The 22,210-nt window shown below is 36.2% G+C and overlaps 1 protein-coding gene across 1 annotated transcript in view; it reads left to right on the top strand.

Annotated features, from left to right (window-relative positions):
- Positions 1 to 765: 765 nt before the first annotated feature.
- The window catches only part of NEMF (nuclear export mediator factor), a 52,617-nt gene continuing 31,172 nt past the window's right edge, over positions 766 to 22,210 (top strand). Inside the window, exons 1-13 of the mRNA XM_059182032.1 lie at positions 766 to 924; positions 1,754 to 1,822; positions 1,965 to 2,067; positions 4,956 to 5,081; positions 13,215 to 13,363; positions 14,347 to 14,414; positions 15,339 to 15,425; positions 17,469 to 17,542; positions 18,661 to 18,731; positions 18,810 to 18,885; positions 19,323 to 19,385; positions 21,452 to 21,529; positions 21,686 to 21,894. Coding sequence (XP_059038015.1) covers positions 866 to 924; positions 1,754 to 1,822; positions 1,965 to 2,067; positions 4,956 to 5,081; positions 13,215 to 13,363; positions 14,347 to 14,414; positions 15,339 to 15,425; positions 17,469 to 17,542; positions 18,661 to 18,731; positions 18,810 to 18,885; positions 19,323 to 19,385; positions 21,452 to 21,529; positions 21,686 to 21,894 — 1,232 coding nt within the window. The 5' untranslated portion in view covers positions 766 to 865. The remainder of the gene's footprint in view (positions 925 to 1,753; positions 1,823 to 1,964; positions 2,068 to 4,955; positions 5,082 to 13,214; positions 13,364 to 14,346; positions 14,415 to 15,338; positions 15,426 to 17,468; positions 17,543 to 18,660; positions 18,732 to 18,809; positions 18,886 to 19,322; positions 19,386 to 21,451; positions 21,530 to 21,685; positions 21,895 to 22,210) is intronic.

Raw genomic sequence — 22,210 nt, 5'->3', positions numbered from 1 at the left:
GCACTCCAGCCTGGGCAACATAGCGAGACCCCGTCTCTTTTGAGTTCTCACCTTAAAGTATCCTTTTTTCTCATGTATCTACCGAGCACAGCGAACAGTGGTTTCTTAAATTTTCTTACGTTTTCCTACTACCCTGTGAATCCCCTATAGCGGGGTGATCTCTTATTCTGTCTTACTTTTTTTTATTATCTAGCGAAATACCTGAATACTCAGGTTGCCTAGCGTGTATGGAGTTAGTATTGCATACCAGATACTAGGCGGAGGCAAGGGGATGCCAAGACCTAGGTTAAATGAGAACCCCACAATTCATCTCAAAATACTCCAGAGAGCAGAGCCCATCAAAACAGGAACTCCTTTTTGAACGTTGCTTCACCTTTATCATTGAGTGTAATTGTAAGGCGAATGAAACAGTTCCGCTTCGTTACATTTCAAAATTCTACTGGTCCAAGTAACCGAATGGAAAGGGGCTGTGGCTCCGACATACCGAACCCTACCGCCCATTTAGGGGAAATCTTCCCAGTACGCTCTCATAAATTTCTACCACCAGCAGGGGTCACTAGGGAGACTCGCTTGAGTCCCGAGACAGAAGGGAGAAAGGTAGCCGGACTAGTCCGTCAGCTTTCTAGGAAGAAGTGCAGTTTCAAGAGAATAGTTTGGATTTATTTCGAATTGTTTCGGTATAACAAAAAGCCAGCTGACGGCGATTCGATAACCCAAATCTTCGGAGGAGTGACGCAAACACCTTCGCTTCAAGGAATTGTGGGTCTTCTGCGCGGCCGTAGATTTCGGCCGAGTGCGCCTGCGCACAAGAGTAGCGGCGTTGAGTCAGTGGAGAAAATTGCGGTAGCGACCCTCAGACCTCGCCATGAAGACTCGCTTTAGCACCATAGACCTCCGCGCGGTACTCGCGGAGCTGAATGCCAGGTACTGGGCGATAGGTGACCATGCTCGTGCGAGGAATGCAGAAGGCAGAGGCCAGTGTTCCAACGTGGAAGAAAGACCAGTCTGATGTTTCCCCTTAATCCTTTAGTGCTGACTTCTGCGGACTTGGCTAGGCCTGGGTGGGCGAGCGCGTGACATCTTTCCCGTGGCCTTCAGGGCACCGGGGGCACCTCAGCATCCGCATGCCCCACACCCCACTCTCACGGGTTGCTTGTCTCACCAGGTCTTGTGTCAGGCTTTGGCGGGGCCCTCGCCGAGCTCTCGCCTTGTTGGCCTCAGTTGCCCCGGTCTGGCAGCAAACATTAAGTAAAACGAGAGTCACCGGGTGAAAGCCAGAATGCCCCAGGAGTCTTTTGCCCCAGGGGTTTCCAGAATGGAGGCCTGATGAGATGCTCCTCTTAACTCGTAAGAGAGGGAATGTCGGCGTCCTAGCTGCAAGTAACAGATTCTAGTCTGGTTTCTATTCAGCTGTGTGAGTTTTGTCATTTTTTCCAGGGTTTCATTTACCTTTTTTTTTCTTTTGTAATAAAGTGGATTAGATTGTACTATATTTCCTTTAAAATATTGGGTCATTTCAAGGACGCAGGGCATTGCCTGGTTTTCTTGGGGCTGGCATACCACTTTTGTTCATAAAAAGTTACGGTTAAGTTTTGGGCCGAATGCCTGGGACTTTTAGACTCTGCTCCATGGTTGACTCCATATCCTTAGAATTGAAGATCCCCTCTTTCCAAGGCTCTGCTTCTGCCTGCCCCTTTAATTTCTGTGAAGTTCTATATTTCAAATGTTGTTACATGTTTCTTTCTCTTTGCAGCTTAATAGGAATGAGAGTAAACAATGTTTATGATGTGGATAATAAGACCTATCTTATTCGTCTTCAAAAGTAAGAGCATTTTACAGGCTTGTTTTATCTTTGGTAATTAAATATGAGATTATTAACTTTTTTAACTTGCATTTTTAGTCTTTTTTACTGAGTTAATATTGACAAATGCCCTAAAGAAAAATTTAACTTTTTTTTTCTACAGACCAGACTTCAAAGCTACACTTTTACTTGAATCTGGCATACGAATTCACACAACAGAATTTGAGTGGCCTAAGAATATGATGCCATCTAGTTTTGCCATGAAGGTAAACTTTACGTTCTACTTGAAGCTAAATTATAAGGCCCTGAGATTGGTCACTAACGATTTAAGTTTTAAAACGTTTGACTTTCCTTTACTATTGTGAATAAAGTAGAGATAAAGTAGAATAGTTGATAGATACTGGGATAAACAAAGTAGCTATTTATTGACTTTTTCCTGTTACTCTTCCCACGCATTCTGGTCCAAATCTTTCTGTTCCCACAGTCACTATTCTAATTTGAGCTTTCATAACATTCCTTTAAAGTCCCTTAATTACAGTCTACTTCTTGCTATGAAAACAGTTGTGTCAGACCAGTGTTAACTTTCCTAAAGCCTCCTTTTCATCAGTTTTTCACCTTTATGTGATTCCCTAATTTATGAACTCATATCCTATCTATATCCTGTAATTCTTGTCTTTCTGATCTTCAGTCTGACGCTCTCCCAACTGAGCTATTCCGGCCGCCCTTGTCTTTCTATGATACGCCTTACCTCCCCTTTCCTAGTTTTCTGCGGCTCACTTTTGAGCTACCAATCTGTATTTTGTTGGAATACTCAATGACATTAGTATGTTACCAATCATATCTTTTTACTTTTCACTTTTCTCTTTGCTTTTGTTTTTTATTAAAATTGAGATTCTGCATTTGTGGACGAGTTATCTATCCATTTGTTGACATAACTGAAAGATTATGTGGTATAGAGGAGGAACATTAGAATCAAATATACCTAACTTAGAGTTAATGATTTTGCCGCTAAATAATTTTATAACCCAGAAAAGGTACTTAACCTCTTGAAACTTAGTTTCTTTAAATGTAAAATGTGGATAATACCTCCCTCATGGGATTATTGGTGAGGATTAATTGAAGTAACATGTAAAGCACCTAACACAATGCCTGACACATATTAGGGCTCCATATGTATTAATTTCCTTCTTCCTCTCCTCCTCACTTTCCTTCAGAAATTTATTTGTTTTGGCATTGTGTTATTTCATTAGAGGCTTTACAGAGAAGAATCTTATCCCCAGCAACTTAGAATCTGTTTTGGATTACAAGTTAGGTAAGTGTTTCCCAAATCACAAGGCCTGTCACAAAATTATCAAAACTTAAAAGTTTAATATACTTAATAGTAACCCTAAATGGTTTTTTGGGAATTATCCCTAATGGTGGCACTTGGTATTTGTATAGCACTTTTCAAAGTAAATGAATAATGTATATTTTAAGTTGTTTAATATATCAGTAGATATGAAGAACAGTTATTTTAGTTTTACAGATGATGTAACAGATGATAAGATTATATGATACTGGAATTGTGGGAAAATCCCCAAATTAGGCTATACCAATAGGAAGCCAAATACCCTAAAAAGAGTTAGAATTTTATGAGTTAGGTGGAGCAGACAGTGTTAAGCACGTTACAAATAATTTAACTAATGCTACTGTTATATGGCATAGACATGCTCAGTTTGTGGTAAATCACAGTGATTGTTCCTCATTCTCATATTTGGGGATCCCAGTTAATGCTTTGTGGCACCGACAGTTGTTTTCATCAAGCTGCTAATAGGGAAATAAAATAAGCACTACATATGTACCATATGCCCATCTATACTCATGATAAATAATCTTCCCTTTTCTCCATTACATGATGTGGATTTCTGTTCCTTTCAAGAATGCCTTTTATCTCCATTTTGACTTTATTTTTCTTGAATAAAAACACTACTGGGGGACTCTGGAAGGATTGTGATTTTCCCCTGGGGATTTAAAAATAGCCCTATATGTAGGTCACTGTTTAAATCAAAATCATTATAGACCACTTGTAAGTCAGAACTATTGAATATAGGAAGGCGAGATTGTTAGAAGTTTGAAAAGTCTTATTACATCTGCCTGAATATATTAGTACATAAAATGAGAATTTTAGTCAATTTGAACTATCAGGTCTGGGGAAGAAGTCTTGGTTATCAAAGAGTTGGCATTCTGAAATTGATTATATATTTCTTTCTTTTGATTTTTTTTTTAAGGTGATTTTATATTAACATCTCTGTAAAATTTGTCTTGAATTTAAGTCTTGAAAGCATTCTATCTTACTGGTCTTGACTAAGGGGTCTTTCTAATTCAAGAATTAGAAACAATTGGAAAATTTTGGGGGGCACTACAGAGTAGTCTTATTTCTGGTCTGTATTATACTTAAACATTTGTACTAAAGGATAGTACATAAAATCTAAAGCAATAGGTGCTTACCAGGTAATTTGTGTTTGGGTTTAAAAATGTTAATTTTATTTTAATTGCTAATAAGAAAAGAACATCATGATTTAGGGATAGGAAGAATGGGATTTGATAAGGAATGGGAGTTAATACATTTGGATTTGAGCTAAGTTGATCAAAACCTTTGGAGACGGTACCAGAAAAAATCTGTCTGGGTTGGATTAATAGATTTTTGGGAATAGAAGGTAATTGGTTGTATGCAGAGGACTAACTTATAGAATACCAATAAGCTCATGGTTCAGAATTTGTATTTGAAGTAGAAGATTAGTGGAAACCACTAATTAATTTTGAACACAAAGGAAATTGGGGATACTTAAAAGATGGGACTAGAAAGAGGCTTAAAAGGTTATAGTTTTGAGTGAGGACATCAGGGTAAGAAAAAGGGATTTAACAGTGGTATAAACAAAATAAATTTCTCTGTAGGTCTGTCATTGTCTTCTTAAAAATATAAAATACTGTTTCAGAGTTAGTAGGGTCGTCTGAAATAAAGTGTTTTCCTTAGATTATCATCTGCAACTTTTGTTTACTACTTTTTAAATGTTATTACTGACGGTAATGAAAAGAGGAAACTTACTTACAAACCAGTATCAAACGATCAGAAATTGACTTCTGTTTAAATGACTTTTCTTCTGTTTTTCACTAGTGTCGAAAACATTTGAAGAGTCGGCGTTTGGTCAGTGCAAAACAACTTGGTGTGGATAGAATTGTAGACTTTCAATTTGGAAGTGATGAAGCTGCTTATCACTTAATCATTGAGCTCTATGATAGGGTAAGTTAAATTTGGGGAATGATAGCAAGGATAATTGATCATTATATTGTTACTTATTTGTGCAATGCTGTTGTACTGTAAGACATGGTCAGGGAATCTTCTGCCCCTTCCCTTACAGGCAACTGCAACTGCAGCCCATCTGAAGTTGATTTTTGTATGTGGTCTCAGGTAGTGGTCAATTAAAATTTGTATGATACCATCTTTTAAAAATTTTTTTAAAAACTTCTTTGTTTGGAAATGACTATAGATTCACAGGAAGTTGCAAAGATATGTCAGTGTCCCTCAGTTGCTACATTTTACATAATTAGAATACAGTATCAAAATCAGGACTAGTGTGCATCTAGTTCTGTGTAATTTACCACCTTTGTAGATCCATGTAACCACCACTGTAGTCAAGATACAGAATTTTCCATTACCACAGAGATCTTGGTGATACCACTTTATGGTAATATCCACCCACCCTACTTCCTCCCACCATCCCTACTTCCTGACAACTACCAATCTGTTCTGTCTCTATAATTTTGTCATTATATTGGGCCTTCGACAACGAGGTCAGTTTCAGAACCTTGCTTGAGAGGACATACCAGATACTCTTAAACAGGAGTTGTTAAACTGCCTGTGTCTCCTTTTTATAAAGCTCGTGAGCTTAAGAATGGCTTTTATGTTTTAAAAGGGCTCTTAAAAAAAAGAAAAGAAGGTGCAATTGAGACCATATGTAGCCACAAATGCTAAAATGTTTACTATTTTGCCTTTTACAGAGTTAGCTTTTTTGGTATCTTGACCCCCTGCTCTTATAAAATATATTGACTCACATCATCCAAGCCAGTATTGCGTAGACAAATGCCAAAATATATCAGGGAACCAAATTAGAATTTGTGAGACTTAATTTAATCTAGAAGCAGATGCTTTTATGAAAATAGAGTGCCAACCTGTGATCTAGGATGATCAGAATTAATCACACAGGACTAAATAAGTTGGAGAGAACGTAATTGTGGTTAATTTTTTTTTTCCAGAATGTTGTTAGTGTTATTTTTGTGATGACTGTCTTACTGTAGTATATGATAAAGCCCTTTGTCTTTCTCTTGATCTTTAGTAGTTCATACTTCTACAAATTGAAGTGATCTATTCCTTATATGGTAATTTGCTCTCATTGGGGTTATATTTTATATGGAATAGTAGTGTCCACAAAGCTCTCCTGAGAAACTGGTTTTGTACCTTTTCGGTGGCACGTAAGGTCTTAGCTTATTTATTGTGAGGAAGATCACATCCGTGTAGGTTTGAGTAACTTTAAAGAGAAATTTACCTATGTTTATAGGTATACCACAGACATAGTGAGTAGTGGAGGTTTTTTTGTTTCTTTGTTTTTCTGTTTTGGTTTGGTTTCATAAGCTTTGAGTTATAACCAAGTACTAACTTTTAAATCTCTGGGATAACAAACTTTTGAAAATAAAATCCCAAATTTTTTATCAATTCTCCAGGCAGCAATAATTATTACGGCTTTAGTGACTGCTTCTTACCTTGTGGCTCTAGATTTGCTGACTGTAAGGAGATTTGTATATGTTAATTAACATTTCTTGCTGTACCTATATAAATAAATCAGGCCAAGATGCAATGAGAGTAGCTTATGTGTGTGTTTATTTGTCATCAGTAATTTTGGATGTTATGATCATGAGAGGGGACTGTAAAAAAAAAAAAAAAGTATCCATTTGTCTCTTTGAAAAGAGACAAAAAGGACAAAATGTAATTTTAGTGTCCTACTGAGTGCTGTCTAGTAGGCATTCCTGGGCATTATCTTTTTCCTTAAGGATGTGTAGCTTTAATTTGGTATTTACTATTGGTTAGGTTTTTTTTTTTAAATGATTCTATAAAGGTAGATTTTAACTTGTAGAAAACTCATAGCAGTACAAATATTTCTTGCATCATAGCAATGAAAATAATTGCATCCAGTAGAGATTCAAATTGTATCTGTCCAGAGAAAAGATATCCCCAAAGGTTGGTCTATCTTACTGCCTTGAATTGGCAATCTTATACAATCATTCTCTTAGTTACTCTAAATATTTCACTTATTTCATTTCTCTTACAACCAATTTTACCATCTAGTTGGTTCAATTGTTAATTAAATACTCTTTTTGCAGTTATAAAAATAGTTCATTGTCTATCTGTCTAATAGTTCATTGTCTGTCATCATTGTTCCTAATGAAATCAGTGTGAGTGCTTTTGAAGGTAACCTAGGCTTTTTACCTGGTGCTTTAAAATTTTTTCTCTTCGTGTTCAGTTTTCAGTTTTGCTGTAGTGTGCCTAGTTGAGTTTTTATTTGAAATTATCTTTTGGGGATTCATAGCACTTCTAGAAATGAGTTGATGTTTTTCATCAGTTTTGGGAAATTCAGCCATATTTTCTTTGACCTTTTTTTTTCCATCACTAATTTTATTGCTATTGGACAAGAATCATTTAGAATTGCTTTGTGTGTCTGTTTTTAGTTTCTGTTGTTTCTTTTTATTTTAATTACATTGTGTTGTCTCCTCACATGTCTGGTTATTGTATTGTGTTGCAGGCATTGAGTAGGAGAAACAATAGTTACATTGTGAGATCTGGAATGATGTTCTCTTCCTCTAAAGAAGATAATTGCTTTTTACAAGTAGCTAAGGACACAAATAATACTAGATTACCTCACTCCAGTTAAGAATTGAATTGATTAGAAGCTGGGCCTGGAGAAGCTGGTATATTTCCGATTCATCTCTTCCCCTGAGACCTGAGATGCAGCCTTTATGACTCACTATTCAGAGTTGGATTTACAGGGTATCTTTCCCTCCCCAACTCATCTTTCACTTGGACTCTGAACTCCAGTTTTTATTCCCCTTAGTTGTCCTGTAAGTTTGTCAGAATTTATGCTCAGCTTCTCAGCCTATCAGCTACTTCTTAACAGTTAGACAAATGATCCTAGGGGAAAATTAGCCCCAAGAGTGGGACTTAACCTTTCTCAGTTTCCTTCCCCTAGGATTTGGTCCTGTAAATGTATACTGTCTTGGTTGCATTTTTTATTTCTTCTTCTTTTTTTTAAAGATTTTATTTATTTATTTGACAGAGAGAGACATAGCGAGAGAGGGAACACAAGCAGAAGGAGTGAGAGAGGGAAAGGCAGGCTTTCTGTGGAGATGGGAGCCCGATGCGGGGGCTCGATTCCAGGACCCTGGGATCATGCCCTGAGCTGAAGGCAGCCGCTTAACGACTGAGCCACCCAGGAACCCCTCATTTTTTATTTTTTAAAACACAGGCTTTGTGTATTTTGTCCAGCTTTTCTATTTCTCAGTAGAACAGTGGTTGGAATTAACCTAGTCTACCATTTAAATTAAACATGTTCTTACAAGTAGTATATGAAAACATTTTCCAGAATATAGAGAAGTACATAGAATTAAAGTGGAGGGTCTTATCATTCCTAGCCCAGACCATTTCCTCATCCCAGGGTAACCACTGTTGTGTTTGGTCTCCTATTTATGGTCTCTTTCCCTCTCCCCACCACCACAAAAAAATTTTTTTTTTCATTTGGTGGGGGAAAATCTGTAGAATGTAACTAATGGCAGGCATGCTTCGGCTTCGGTCTCTCTAGGTGACCAGTCATATACCAGGTATGGGTCTTTGCAGGGTTTTTTTTTTTTTTCTTTTTCAGTTTGTTTGTTTATTAGTTTAAGATTTATTTATTTGAGAGAGAGAGAATGAACATGTGGGCAGGAGTTGAGGTGATGGTGGGGCGGGACAAGGGAGACAGAATCCCAAGCAGACCCCCTGCTGAGCAGAGCCAGACACAGGGCTGATCTCATGACCCTGAGATCAAGACCTGAGCTGGAGTCAAGAGTCAGACACTTAACTGACTGAGCCACCCAGGCGCCCCTTTTCTTTTTCAATTTAATTTAGACCTTAATGATGCATAAAAATTCTTTCTATACAATGACTTTGTGTAATCTTTACTGTAATTTAAAAAAATCTAAACAAGCTTTTTATTTTGTAATAATTTTAGATTTATAGAAAAGTTGAAAAGGTAATACAGAAAGTTATCATATGCCCTTCGTGCAGTTTTTCTTAACATTAACATCTTACGTAATCATAGTCCATGTGTCAAAACCAAGAAATTAACATTGATGCATTACTGTTAATTAAACTGTATATTCTTTTCAGATTTTACCAGTTTTTCTAGTACATGTCTTTTTTTATTCTGGGACTCAATCCCGAATACCCCTTTGCATTTAGGGCCTTTATATTTTGAAGGGTTTGAGCGATTGGCATGCATACTGCTAGGTTTCTGAGGCCCAGTTATTTATGAGTTGGAAATAGAAAATAAGGATTTTGTACATGGGAGTATGTGCTTGGGAATTTTCAGTAGTCACTGTGGTATCTAAGAGAGGTAGGTTGGTTGGTGGTTACAGTAAATCTTGAAGATTGCTCTTTCCTCAAACCAAGGTTTGATCTCCCAGCCTTCATGTCTGGAATTTTGATGCATGGTTTATCTAGAGTTGATCAGACCTTGGGTAAAGAGGTGATTACTACTCAGATTCATTTAAGAAAGTCAGCTTATTAATTTATAACAAAGTTTCAGTAAGAAAGACTCTGGAGAAAGTAAGTTAAGATCAGAAAGTAGTTTATCAGAGTCAAGCACAGCATTTCCCAAAGTATGTTTCTTAGATACCATCTTCCATAGCTAATAAGTGTACCTAGAAATATGGATCCCCTAGCCATTAAAATTTGAGGACCTTTGATAATAAAGTAAGATAAAATTTTTTTAACTCTAGGACTTACCAGTGCCTTTAATATAATAATGTGATGTGTATATCCCCTAGAGAAGGATTTGTTAACTTAGAATTTCCAACTAATTTGATCACAGAATTTTTTTAGAGGTGGGGGAACCATCTTACAGAAGAGTTTTGGGAAACCTTGATTTAAGGAAAAAAACACTTCCAGGGAAGTAACTGCCTTGGGATCTGTCAGATGGTCTTGATAACTGCACATTTTGATTCAACAAACATTTATTAAGTACCTTCTCTGTGGCAGGCTTTATGGCCGGGCTGGTTTTTCAAGTTGTATATTTCTGAACCAGACACTGTATGGCCATTTTCCAAGCTCCCAACTTTTCCTTCTTCAGTTAACTTTTATGTTAAGTTAAATGCATGAATGCTTTGAAGTCAGAACTTTCAGGAGTAGGTATTACTCTTTCAACACCTAGTAACTTCTGGGTAATCAAGGTTAATGGTGGTCCCATCTGTTGACGCCACTAATCTTGCAGCCTGTCTTCCCCAACATGAGACTCGGGCTATTCTTACTATCTTCTCTGACCAACTTCAAATTAGTTGCTAAAGCATTTGTGATTCCCTACATGGATGCTTCTTTGTATTTTTTTTTTTAAGATTTTATTTATTTATTTGACAGAGGCACAGGGAGAAAGGGAACAGAAGCAGAGGAAGTGGGAGAAGCTGAGCAGGGAGCCTGATGCGAGGCTTGATCCCAGGACTCTGGGATCATGACCTGAGCTGAAGGCAGACACTTAATGACTGAGACACCCAGGCGCCCCAGGTATTTTAACTCTATGACAACCCGTGTCTTTGCTGCCTGTAATAAATTTAGAAGGCTGTATTCTTTGGGCAGTTTTATTTTCATTAAGTTTCTCCCTTCTTCGCCTGGGTGGCTGAGTTGGTTAAGCACTTGACTCTTGGTTTAGGCTGGGGTCATGGTTTTGAGGTTGTGGGATTTAGCTCCATATCTGGCTCTGTGCTTCGTGCAGAGTCTGCTTCAGATTCTCTCTACCTATCCCTCACCTGCACTCTCTCTCTCAAATAAATAAAATCTTTAAAAAAAAAAAAAAAAAGTTTGTTTTTGTTTTTGTTGTTTTTTTTTAAACTGAGCCTTAACTTCTTTAAAAAACTGAGCCACTGGGTGGCTCAGTGGGTTAGTAAACCTCTGCCTTCAGCTCAGTTCATGATCCCAGGGTCCTGGGATTGAGCCCCACATTGGGCTTTCTGCTCAGCGGGGAGCTTGCTTCCCCCTTCTCTCTGCCTTCCTCTCTGCTGCTTGTCATCTCTGTCTGTCAGATAAATAAAATCTTCAAAAAAAAAAGTTTCCCCATTTTTTTATTGAAAAGATTATGTAACAATATTAAATTTTAAAAAGTCTTTTTAATCTTTTAATATTTTCATTTTCCCATGTATTTGCTTTACACTTCCTAGGATACAGAGGTTTTTTTGTTTTTTTTGTCTTGTTATTTTTTACTTAATCTAGATTATAAACATTCCCCTACTTCTTCAAGACATAGTTTTCATAAGTTAACAGCTTTTAAATAGTTTGTTATGTTGATATATCATAATTCAGCAATTTCCCTAATTTTTACCTTTAGGCCATTGCTAGTTTTTTCCGTTGTAAATAAACTTCAATAAATATCTTTAATCATGTAGCTTTTGGTTTTATTGAGTTATTATTACATTAGGCTACATTATAAGTGTGGAATTACTTGGATAAAGGGTATAACTATCTTTAGTCATTTTGCCACATAACTATTGCTATCAAAAGAAAAATATCTCTTCACTTAGCTCTGAAATACCTGTTCTGAATTGTTCTGAGTAAGATACAGTATTTGTAGACCTGCCTCACAAGGGCAGCAGTTAGTTCAACTGGTGGTCATCAAGGTGTTAATCGACTTCAGGTTTCCCCTACTGTCCAAAAGTAGAGACATTCTTGTGAAACCTTTTCTAAGCTGAAATAGTGTAAAGCAAAGACACAGTTGCCGGCAATTTACATGGAAAAATTTTTGAGCATTCCCAGACCCAAAAAATAACTTCTCTTAGGCTTTTCTTTTTTTCTTAAGACAATTTCTAAAATTATTTTTATTAACATATAATGTATTATGTGTTAATAAAAATATAAAACATAACATGTATTATATGTTAATAAAAATAATGTAATGTAATGTAATGTATTCAGGTCTGTGCATTGTCAGTCTTACACATTTCACAGCACTCACCATAGCACGTTCCCTCCCTAATGTCCATAACGCATCCACCCTATTCCCCCACCCCCACCCCCCAGCAACCCTCAGTTTGTTTTATGAGATTAAGAGTCTCCTATGGTTTGTTAAGAAAATTTTTTTAAATGATTTTATTTATTTATTTGAGAGAGAAGTAGCGAGAGAGAGCATGAGCTGGGAGGGAGGGAGAAACAGGCTCCCTGATGTGGGGCTCAATCCCAGGACCCTGCGATCATGATCTGAGCCAAAGGCAGACACTTAACTGACTGAGCCACCTAGGCACCCCAGGCTCTTCTGATATGTTAAATTGTGTCTTACTAATACTTGCACAAAATAAGTAGACATAAAGCACAGATAGTTCAAAGCTATGATTGCTTGATGCGGAGATGCTAAGAGTAATTCTGTGGAATCAGTGGTATCACCTTTTACTGCTTGGGATATGTGCTGATTCTGTAACAGATCACTGCAAAACACACTGAGTGCTTTTTTGTTTGTTTTTTGCCTTTTTTTCATAAAAGTGAAAATCCTTTTCGGATTTCTTTTGGTTAGTGAAAACAGATACTAATGTAGGTCTTTTGTAAGAAAGCCAATTTCAAAAACTGGGAGTAACTCTGTTGTGCTTCTATTAGTGACTTCTGTTAGAACCACCAGACAATGAGTTTAAAGTTGCTGTGCATTCCTTCATTATGTTTCAAACTTGGGGTACTTTATTTGCTCATCTTACTTCACAGTCTGTGCTGTGCAAATGTAAAAGAGCAATGTTTAGATGTGACTTAAATGTTTTTTGTTTGTAACTTCACTTGTATAGCTTTAAGTTTTTAAGAGACTGCATTTTTTTCTCGCTTTTTTTTTTTTAAAGGATTTTATTTACTTATTTGAGACAGAAAGATACAGAGAGAGAGAGAAGCGCACGAGCATCAACAAGGGGAAATGCAGAGGGAGAGGGAGAAGCAGACTCTCTGCCAGGAGCCTGATGTGGGGCTGGATCCCAGGACGCTGGGATCATGACCTGAGCTGAAGGCAGATGCTTAACCAACTGAGCCACCAGGCGCCCTTTTTACTCTCTTTTTACGAAGTTTTAAGAATGATTTGGGAAAAGCAGTAAATTATATCTTATTCTATTACAGGGAAACATTGTTCTTACAGATTATGAGTACCTAATTTTGAATATCCTGAGATTTCGAACTGATGAGTCAGATGATGTTAAATTTGCTGTTCGTGAACACTATCCAGTTGATCATGCTAGAGCTGCTGAGCCTTTGCTTACCTTGGAAAGGTAACATGTTATATTCAAGCTCATTTCATAATGTATTAGAAGGTAAAATAGGTCATAGGTCAGAATATGAATGAACTCTCACATCAGAAAAAATATTTTGTTTACTTGCATACAATAAGTACATTTGGATTGCTTGAACTACATAAATGCATATAAGCAATTAAGCTTCATCTGTAGGTAGCAAATGCAAGTCTTTTTTATCTAAGTCTGGCGTTAGTTCAGGTGTTTTTGATTTCTTGGTAAAGTGAGGGGACTTATTAGCTATTCTGTGAGAAGACAGATGTTTGTCTTGGGCAGAGTGCAAATGGAAATGGTTTAGCTAAGAAAAGGGAGTACTGTAGGATAAGGTGCTGATTTTAATTGTACTCTTCTGGCTGAAAGCTTTTGCTGGCTAATAGCTATAGAAGAGCTTCTGAAAGTATAGCATGCATCACATTTCACCTGGAGGGCTTAATAAAACATAATTGCTGCCCCTGCTTTTGGTGTTTGAATCAATGGATCTGAGATAGGCCCAGGAATTTACATTTCTAACAAGTTCTTGGGTTATGCTGATGCTGCTGATCTGGGGACCAGAGTGATCCACAGCATCGGTAAGAGTTCTCACCAAGTGCATAATTAGGTAAAGCCATTCCAGGTATTAAGATGTATCACCAGGTTCTACAAACATTTACCTGTTATTTGAAAACATCACTTACCTGTCATGTATGAACACACTGGCAGTAAGCAATATGACTTAGTTGAGAAAGTATTGATTTTTCTTAGAAAATTTGGTTTCACATCCCAGTCTGCTGCTCAGGAACCTACTACCCTTGGATAAATTACTTTTACAATTCATTTTCTTACCTACAAAGTGAACTAATTCCTCTTGTACTTAAGTACTCTGATGATCAGGCAATTTGATGTATATGAAAGTTTTATGAATATGAATATTGCTGTTTGTTAAATACAAAGTAGTAAGAGGCATGTCAATTTTGTTTTCACAGATTGACTGAAATAATAGCCAGTGCACCTAAGGGTGAACTACTGAAGAGAGTTCTTAACCCATTACTTCGTGAGTAATCCTAAATAGAGCAGTGAAATGGGCCCCCCCCATTTATTTATTTATTTTTATTTTTTATTATTTTTTTAATTAACATATAATGTATTATTAGAGCAGTGAAATGTTTGCATGAGAATGTAGTTTTCAGGATTCCCTTAAGAAATTAGAAGTCTGCAGCTTTCCAACAGTTAGTATAGCACACATAAAATTTGCAAGTTGGGATTTTTTATTAATTTAGTTTATTAACATTAGTCAGTTTTTGGATATTAAAACTATCTTTTCATTCCTGATTTATGTCCTTAATATGTGGCTCAATTCCATTAAATTTCTGTAACTTGGGCACTGACTTCTATAATTGTCTTAGTCTCAAATTTTTTAAGTACCTGAATTGTTATTACCTTTCAACTTTAGAATAATTTCTCTTCCTCTACCTAAATATTTGAAGTGGTTATCAAACAATAGTCTCTGGTACAGGCTTGAAGGAGTTGAATTATTCACCTTCTGACTAGGAAGTTAGAGTGCTTTTAGAAATAGCATTATGCATTTCTTTCTTTCTTTCTTTCTTTCTTTTTTTTTTTTTAAGATTTTATTTATTTGACAGACAGAGATCACAAGTAGGCAGAGAGGCAGGCAGAGAGAGGGGAGGGGAGCCTGATGGAGGGCTCCATCCCAGGACCCTGGGATCATGACCTGAGCCAAAAGCAGAGGCTTTTGCCCACTGAGCTACCCAGGTGCCCCTTGAATTGTTATTTCTAATAACATTCAAAGTAAGTAAACTTAAAAAAAAAAATCTTAAAAAGCAAAATAAGTAAATTGTTATTTTCACTGCCCACTATTATTGAGTAGATATTTATATTGGGATAAAAATTTTGAATTATATTTTGAATTTTAAATTTTATAGGAAAATACTAAAAATGATACCCTCTGCTTTTACAGCCTATGGACCAGCTCTCATTGAACACTGTCTTATAGAAAATGGATTCTCTGGCAATGTCAAAGTGGATGAAAAATTTGAAAGCAAAGGTATCCCTGCATGCTACAAGTCCATTTTCATTTATTTCCTTTTTTAAAACTATGAAAATTCTGAGAAAATAATAAAAGTGAGCAGGTAGTTATAAACTTAAAAACATTTGACCTCTGAATGTTCTATCCGTATCGTATTCTCAGCTTCTTACACTGATGTGGCACTTTTATCATGTTATTTTTTTTCTTTTTGAGATTTTATTTATTTATTTGAGAGAAGGAGAAAGCACAAGCAGGAGGAGGGGCAGAGGAAGAAGTAGGCTTCCCACTGAACAGGTAGCCCAATGTGGGGCTCAATCCCAGGATCCTGGGATCATGACATGAGCCAAGGGCAGATTGTTAACTGACTGAGCCACCCAGGTGCCCCACTTTTATCCTTCTTAAAAATTTTATTTATTTGGACAGAGTGAGAGAACACAAGCTGGGGGTGATGGGTACAGAGGGAGAGGGAGAAGCAGACTCCTCACTGAGCAGGCTTGATCCCAGGGCCCTGGGATCATTACCTGAGCTGAAGGCAGTTGATTAATAGACTGAGCCACCCAGGTGCCACCCTAATGTGGTACTTTATCCCTAGTAACTCACAGTACAGTCTCTACCTTATTACCTTTCAAATTTAGAATAGTTTCTCTTCCTCTACCTAAATATTTGAAGTGGTTATCAAACAATAGTCTCTGGTACAGGCTTGAAGGAGTTGAATTATTCACCTTCTGACTAGGAAGTTAGAGTGCTTTTAGAAATAGCATTATGCATGCATTTTAATTCTGAAAGAACTGTAATGTAGCTATATGATGAATTAGGCTTTTGTAATTACTTAAGGGAACCTAACTAAATTGCCAGATTAGGATAGTAAAAATTAGAGGAAATACAAGGGAAATGGAAGACTTGGTCTTTGACAAATTTATCTGCAGATTCTGATGTAAAATTTTTAAAAAGCCCTTCTTCATGTTTATATTTTGGGATTATGTATATATAACTTAAGGTTTAGGGATAGTATTTTTTTTTAAGATTCTTTTTTTTTTTTTTTTTAAGATTTTATTTATTTATTTGACACAGAGAGAGAGATCACAAGTAGGCAGAGAGGCAGGCAAAGAGAGAGAGAGAGATGGAAAGCAGGCTCCCTGCTGAGCAGAGAGCCTGATGCAGAGTTTGATCCCAGGACCCTGAGATTATGACCTGAGCTGAAGGCAGAGGCTTTAACCCACTGAGCCACCCAGGCGACCCGGGATAGTAATTTTTACTGTAAATGTTTTTATGTTTAAAATTACAAGTTAAGGCTGCCTGGGCAACTCATTCAGTTAAGTGTCTGCCTTCAGCTCAGGTCACGGTCTCAGGATAGAGTCCCACATCGGGCTTCCTGCTCAGCAGGGAGTCCGCTTCTCCCTCTGACCTCCTTCCTTCTCATGCTTTCTCTCTATAATAAATAAAATTTTTTAAAAAATACAAGTTAAATGTTTTAGTGAATGCTTTAGTATTTAAAATGTGAATTCAGTACAATCCTGATCAAAATGCCAACAGGTGGTATTGTTTTTGCAATTGTAGTGTTTTGTTTCAAATCTGATATTCTTGTGGAATAAAAGCATGTGAAGTGTTGTGGAAAACTCTGGAAAATAATAGTATAGTTATAATATAATATATAATAATATAAAATAATAAATTATAATATAAAATTATAATAATAGTAGTAGTTATGGAGAATAACCATTTCATTCATTAAAATATATTAAGAATCTAACAGTTTTTGAAGAAATACAAAATAAAGAATTCAGAGACAGGCCCAAATACATAAGGGAATTTAGTATATGAACAGAATACCCTTAAGATCATGAGGGGGAAAAATGATTCAGTAAAAAGCTATTGGAATCACTAGCTGGCCAAAACACGTCCTTAATTATATCTACTGATTACAAACATGAAATAACTGTATCTGCTTTTCTCGAACATTTTTTATTATTCCATCAACACTTTTCTGTTTTATACATGGTTGTTTAATAGTTGTTAATTGACACTTGATTGGCACTCCTTTTTTCCATTTTTATTCTGTAGATATTGAAAAAATACTTGTTTGTCTGCAGCAAGCAGAAGACTATATGAAAACAACAACCAACTTCAGTGGAAAGGTAGTACCACATATACTTACTGTATATTGTTGTGATTCTATTTATTTAGATTTTCAGAATTTAGGTTCATTAAGGATCACTACCTTTAAGTGTTTTGTTGTAACTTGGAAATTCAACATCTATAATATAGTTATTCTAGGTTTTGTTTTTTTTAAATTCATGTTGGTTTTATAATTTTTTTTGTTTCTTTTGTAGAAAGTACTAGGTCAAGTCATTACTGGTATACCAGGAAAGTTGAGGGATTTGAAAATATATCCTTTTAGGTTGATTTTTAGATAGAGAAGCATATTTTAATTTGCTAGTGCTTTTTAAAAAATTAATGCTTTACATCACTATTTTTTATATTTAAAATTTCTTTTAATTTACATTCAGTTAGCCAACATAGAGAACATCATTAGTTTCAGGTGTAGAATTCAGTAATTCATTAGTTGCGTATAACACCCAATGCTCATCACACCATGTGCCCTTCTTAAAGCCCATCCCGCACTTACCCCATCCCCGACCCACATCCCCTCCAGCAACCCTCAGTTTCTTTCCTCAGTTAAGAGTCTCTCCTGGTTTGTCTCCCTCTCTGATTTCTACCCATTACTTTACATCACCCTAATAGGCAAATACCCTCTGAATTATCTCATACCTTCTTTCTCTTCCGTATTTGAAGTATAACTTTATTTATAACAGAAGTTCAGAAAAAGTTCTGTGCAAATTCCGTGCAAATATACTTGCTCAGTTTTTTAAATGAATTAAAATTTCTTACCAACAAAGTGAATCTAAGACTTTCTACTGGAAGTAAAATGCTTCTGGTTGTTTCAAAGTTGCAGAACATCTAAAAGTGGAAAGAAAAAGGTGTAGTGTACATGTATAATCCCACCATTTTATCAAATCATTAGTGTTCATTTTCTTCCTTATTTTTTCTTGACCATATGAAAAAGACAGTATTATTTAATAATACTTAGTCTAGAAACATCATTTAAGAATTGATACAATCAGTAGAAAAATGCAGCAGATTATTTAAAACTGGAATAATCTTATAAGTTAAATTAATAAAATTTGTATCAGTCGTGGAAAGTAAATCTTTGTTAACTATGAAGAGAAAGAGTTTTAATATTGAATTTTTGTAGGGGTACATCATTCAGAAAAGAGAAATAAAACCAAGCTTGGAAGTAGATAAACCGACTGAAGACATATTCACGTAAGCATGTAGGCATGAGTCAATTTTCTTTGGATGTTTATTAATGTTCTTGAATGATATAATAAATATGTTTTACAGGTATGAGGAATTTCATCCTTTCTTGTTTTCTCAACATTCACAATGTCCATATATAGAATTTGAATCATTTGACAAGGTGGGTTTTCCAATTCTGTTTTTTGACCAGTTAGCACGATATGAGTTATTAAATTAATACCAACTTGCTTTGATTGCTAAATTGAAAATATTTTGGAGTTTACAGTCTCTGTGAATCTGGGCATTAAAAATCAATGCAGTACTCCTGGGGATAAAAATATATGTTTATAAAAAATAAAAAATTTTTAAAAAAATCAATGCAGTCAACAAGTAAAAACTATTGAAAAGTTTTGTTGCCCTCTTATTTCAAGATGAAGGACCAAAGATTTTAACTTAAGTTGATTCTATTTATCTGTATGATACATTTACTGGGAATCTGTTCAAGTTCTTTGAGTAGTGTTATAAAATGGACTCTAAAATTCTATGTATGTAAGTTGAAGTAGAGACCATGGTTTTTTAAAAAACTAGTCATTATCTTTTCTTTTTTCTCCTAATAAGGCTGTGGATGAATTTTATTCCAAGATAGAAGGTCAGAAAATAGATTTAAAAGCTTTACAACAGGTATGGTATTGCTGAAGACATTTATATTAAACCAGCTAGCCTTAGTGTGGTTTGCTGTGTAAATGATGCTTTCATAATAGGAATGGGCAGCCTTTCAGAAGTGGTATGGGAATGCCCTGATCCCTTGGTTTATTGATAAAGGTCCAGGGGAGGTCTCATTGTTGAAAAGCATTCCCTCATTTGTTCCATCAGTATGTCAGATATTCTGCAAAATGCAAAATACAGTGGGAAGGTGGGCCCATTATTTATTCCTTAGTATAATTTGCATAATTACAGCAACCCAAAGCTTCTCAAACTTTACTGTTAAGGGAATACTATTCCAAGGAGATTTTTTAATAGGCCAAAAGATAGGAAAACGTCCTTTCTGTACAATTTAATCATATTTATCATTAAAATGTTTTTTTCTAAGTGGGCTAACTCTGCAGGAGAGTTTAATATACTGTTTCCCCAGCACATTTGACCACATTTTTGGAGCATTGCTGCAGAACAGCTTCAGAAATTAGCCACATTCACTCTTGATTTGAAGGGGATTTGATTTTTCAAAAATATTAAGTAGGGACACCTGGGTGGCTCAGTCATTAAGTGTCTGCCTTCGGCTCAGGTCATGATCCCAGAGTCCTGGGATCAAGCTCCGAATCAGGCCCCATGCTCAGCCTGCTTCTCCCTCTCCCCTGGCTGTGTTCCCCCTTCGCTGTCTCTCTGTCAAATAAATAAGTAAAATCTTAAAAAATATATTAACAGGTAAAGTCTTGAAATATGTGTGCAAAAATTTGAAATTATGTGAATCCCTGTACCCTCTCTTTATCGAATAAAATTAAACACAATTTCAAAGCAGGTGGGTTGAATGAATTAAATAAGTGTTACCGCCACACGGTGGCAGTACATGAACCAGTACAGTTATTTCATGGAACCATTGAATGGCATGTTTTTATGTGCATCAGAATATCCATGAATTATTTTAGTGATCACTGTTTACTTCTAATAGTCACTGTTGTGTTTTTAAATTTTTTTAAAGATTTTATTTATCAGAGAGAGCGAGAGAGCACAGGCAGGGGGAGGGGCAGAGGGAGAGGGAGAAGCAAACTCCCCTCTGAGCAGGGGCCCAATTTGGGACTTGATCCCAGGACCCTAGGACTATGACCTTAGCCAAAGGCAGATACTTAACCGACTGAGCCACCCAGGTATCCTCCACCCCCCTTTTTCTTAAAAAATGTTTTCTTAAGATTTTACTTATAGTCCCCATTCTTAAAATTCAGATTTTTAACTAACTTATTTTAAAGATTTTATTTATTTATTTGTCAGGGAGAGCAGGAAACCGAGCGAGCATAAACAGGGAAGCAGAAGGCAGAGGGAGAAGCAGGCTCCCTCCTGAGCAAGGAACCCAATGCAGGACTCTATCCCAGAACCCTGAGATCATGACCTGAGCCAAAGGCAGAGCTTAACTGACTGAACCACCCAGGTGTCCCAATTCAAATTTTTAAAATATTACATCCAACATTCAAACATTCACTAATTGGTGATGTTATTACTGGTGTTAGAAAACTTGCTCCAAATCAGTAAATTTGAAATGTAAGTGATACATGATAAAATGAACTACCATGAGCCTTTGTGGCATTAATTTAGGAAAAAGAGTACTCTGTAGAGATGATGATGAGAAAATTAAAGGGGCAATAAAATAAAAAGAAGCTATTTTGGTAATTAATGTTCTTTAAGAATGCATTTCCCCAAAACTTCACTTTTATGTGTTAGGAAGACAGTGTCTTGAATTTTGCCTTGAATAATGCAAGGGCATTAGGGGCATATATTACATACAGTGTTACCAGTAATCAAAATACCTTCTTATATAGGGAAGGGGAAGTGGGTAGTCAGGAGAGGTAATTTGAGAGCTTGAAACACTTTGGGGTAGGATAGACCTGGGAGGTGGGTTATAAGAACCTTCGCTAGCAAGGTGACAATATTTAGGGGGCTGAAGTGGAGGTGGGATAGCGAGTTTCAGGACAGAAGAGAGAAAAGGTACAAAAGGCACGAGAAATCTAATTTTTAAAAATCTGTTTTGTCTACAAAAGGAAAAACAAGCATTGAAGAAATTAGATAATGTCCGAAAGGATCATGAAAACCGATTAGAAGCTCTTCAGCAGGCTCAGGTATTATGTTTAGCTTTTTCAGTTTTCAAAAATGGTAACTTTAAAAAAAATGATGACTTTAAATACAACACTGTGTGTTAACTAAGTGGAATTAAAAACTGAAAAAATGGTTACTTTAACTGGCATTATAGTAAACATTTTTGTTTATTTCTTAAGGAAATCGACAAACTTAAAGGAGAGCTCATAGAAATGAATCTACAAATAGTTGACAGAGCCATTCAGGTTGTTCGAAGTGCTTTAGCCAACCAGATAGATTGGACAGAAATTGGGTTAATTGTGAAAGAAGCCCAAGCTCAAGGAGACCCAGTTGCAAATGCAATTAAAGAATTAAAACTACAAACAAATCATGTTACAATGCTACTGAGGTAAGTTTGATTCTTAGTTAAGCAGTTCATGTTTGTTTTCAGTTTGCTTTTTAAGTGTTCACTGTATTCATTTAAAATTTTTTTCTCTTTTATTTGGAAATTTTTCCTCAAAGATAAAGGAAAAACAATTTACATTGAGATGAGACACCTATTTAATTTTTTAAAAGATTTTATTTAGAGAGTAAGAGAGTGTGAGCGTGTGCATGAACACACGTGGGGTTGGACGGAGAAGGGGAGAGAGGGAATCCGAAGCAGCCTCCATGCTGAGTGTAGAGCCCATCACAGGGCTCAGTATCATGACCCTGAGATCATGACC

Source organism: Mustela lutreola, chromosome 7 (assembly GCF_030435805.1).
Source record: "Mustela lutreola isolate mMusLut2 chromosome 7, mMusLut2.pri, whole genome shotgun sequence".
In the NCBI taxonomy this organism is placed as follows: Eukaryota; Metazoa; Chordata; class Mammalia; order Carnivora; family Mustelidae; genus Mustela; species Mustela lutreola.
This window is presented reverse-complemented; position numbering and strand designations above follow the sequence as displayed.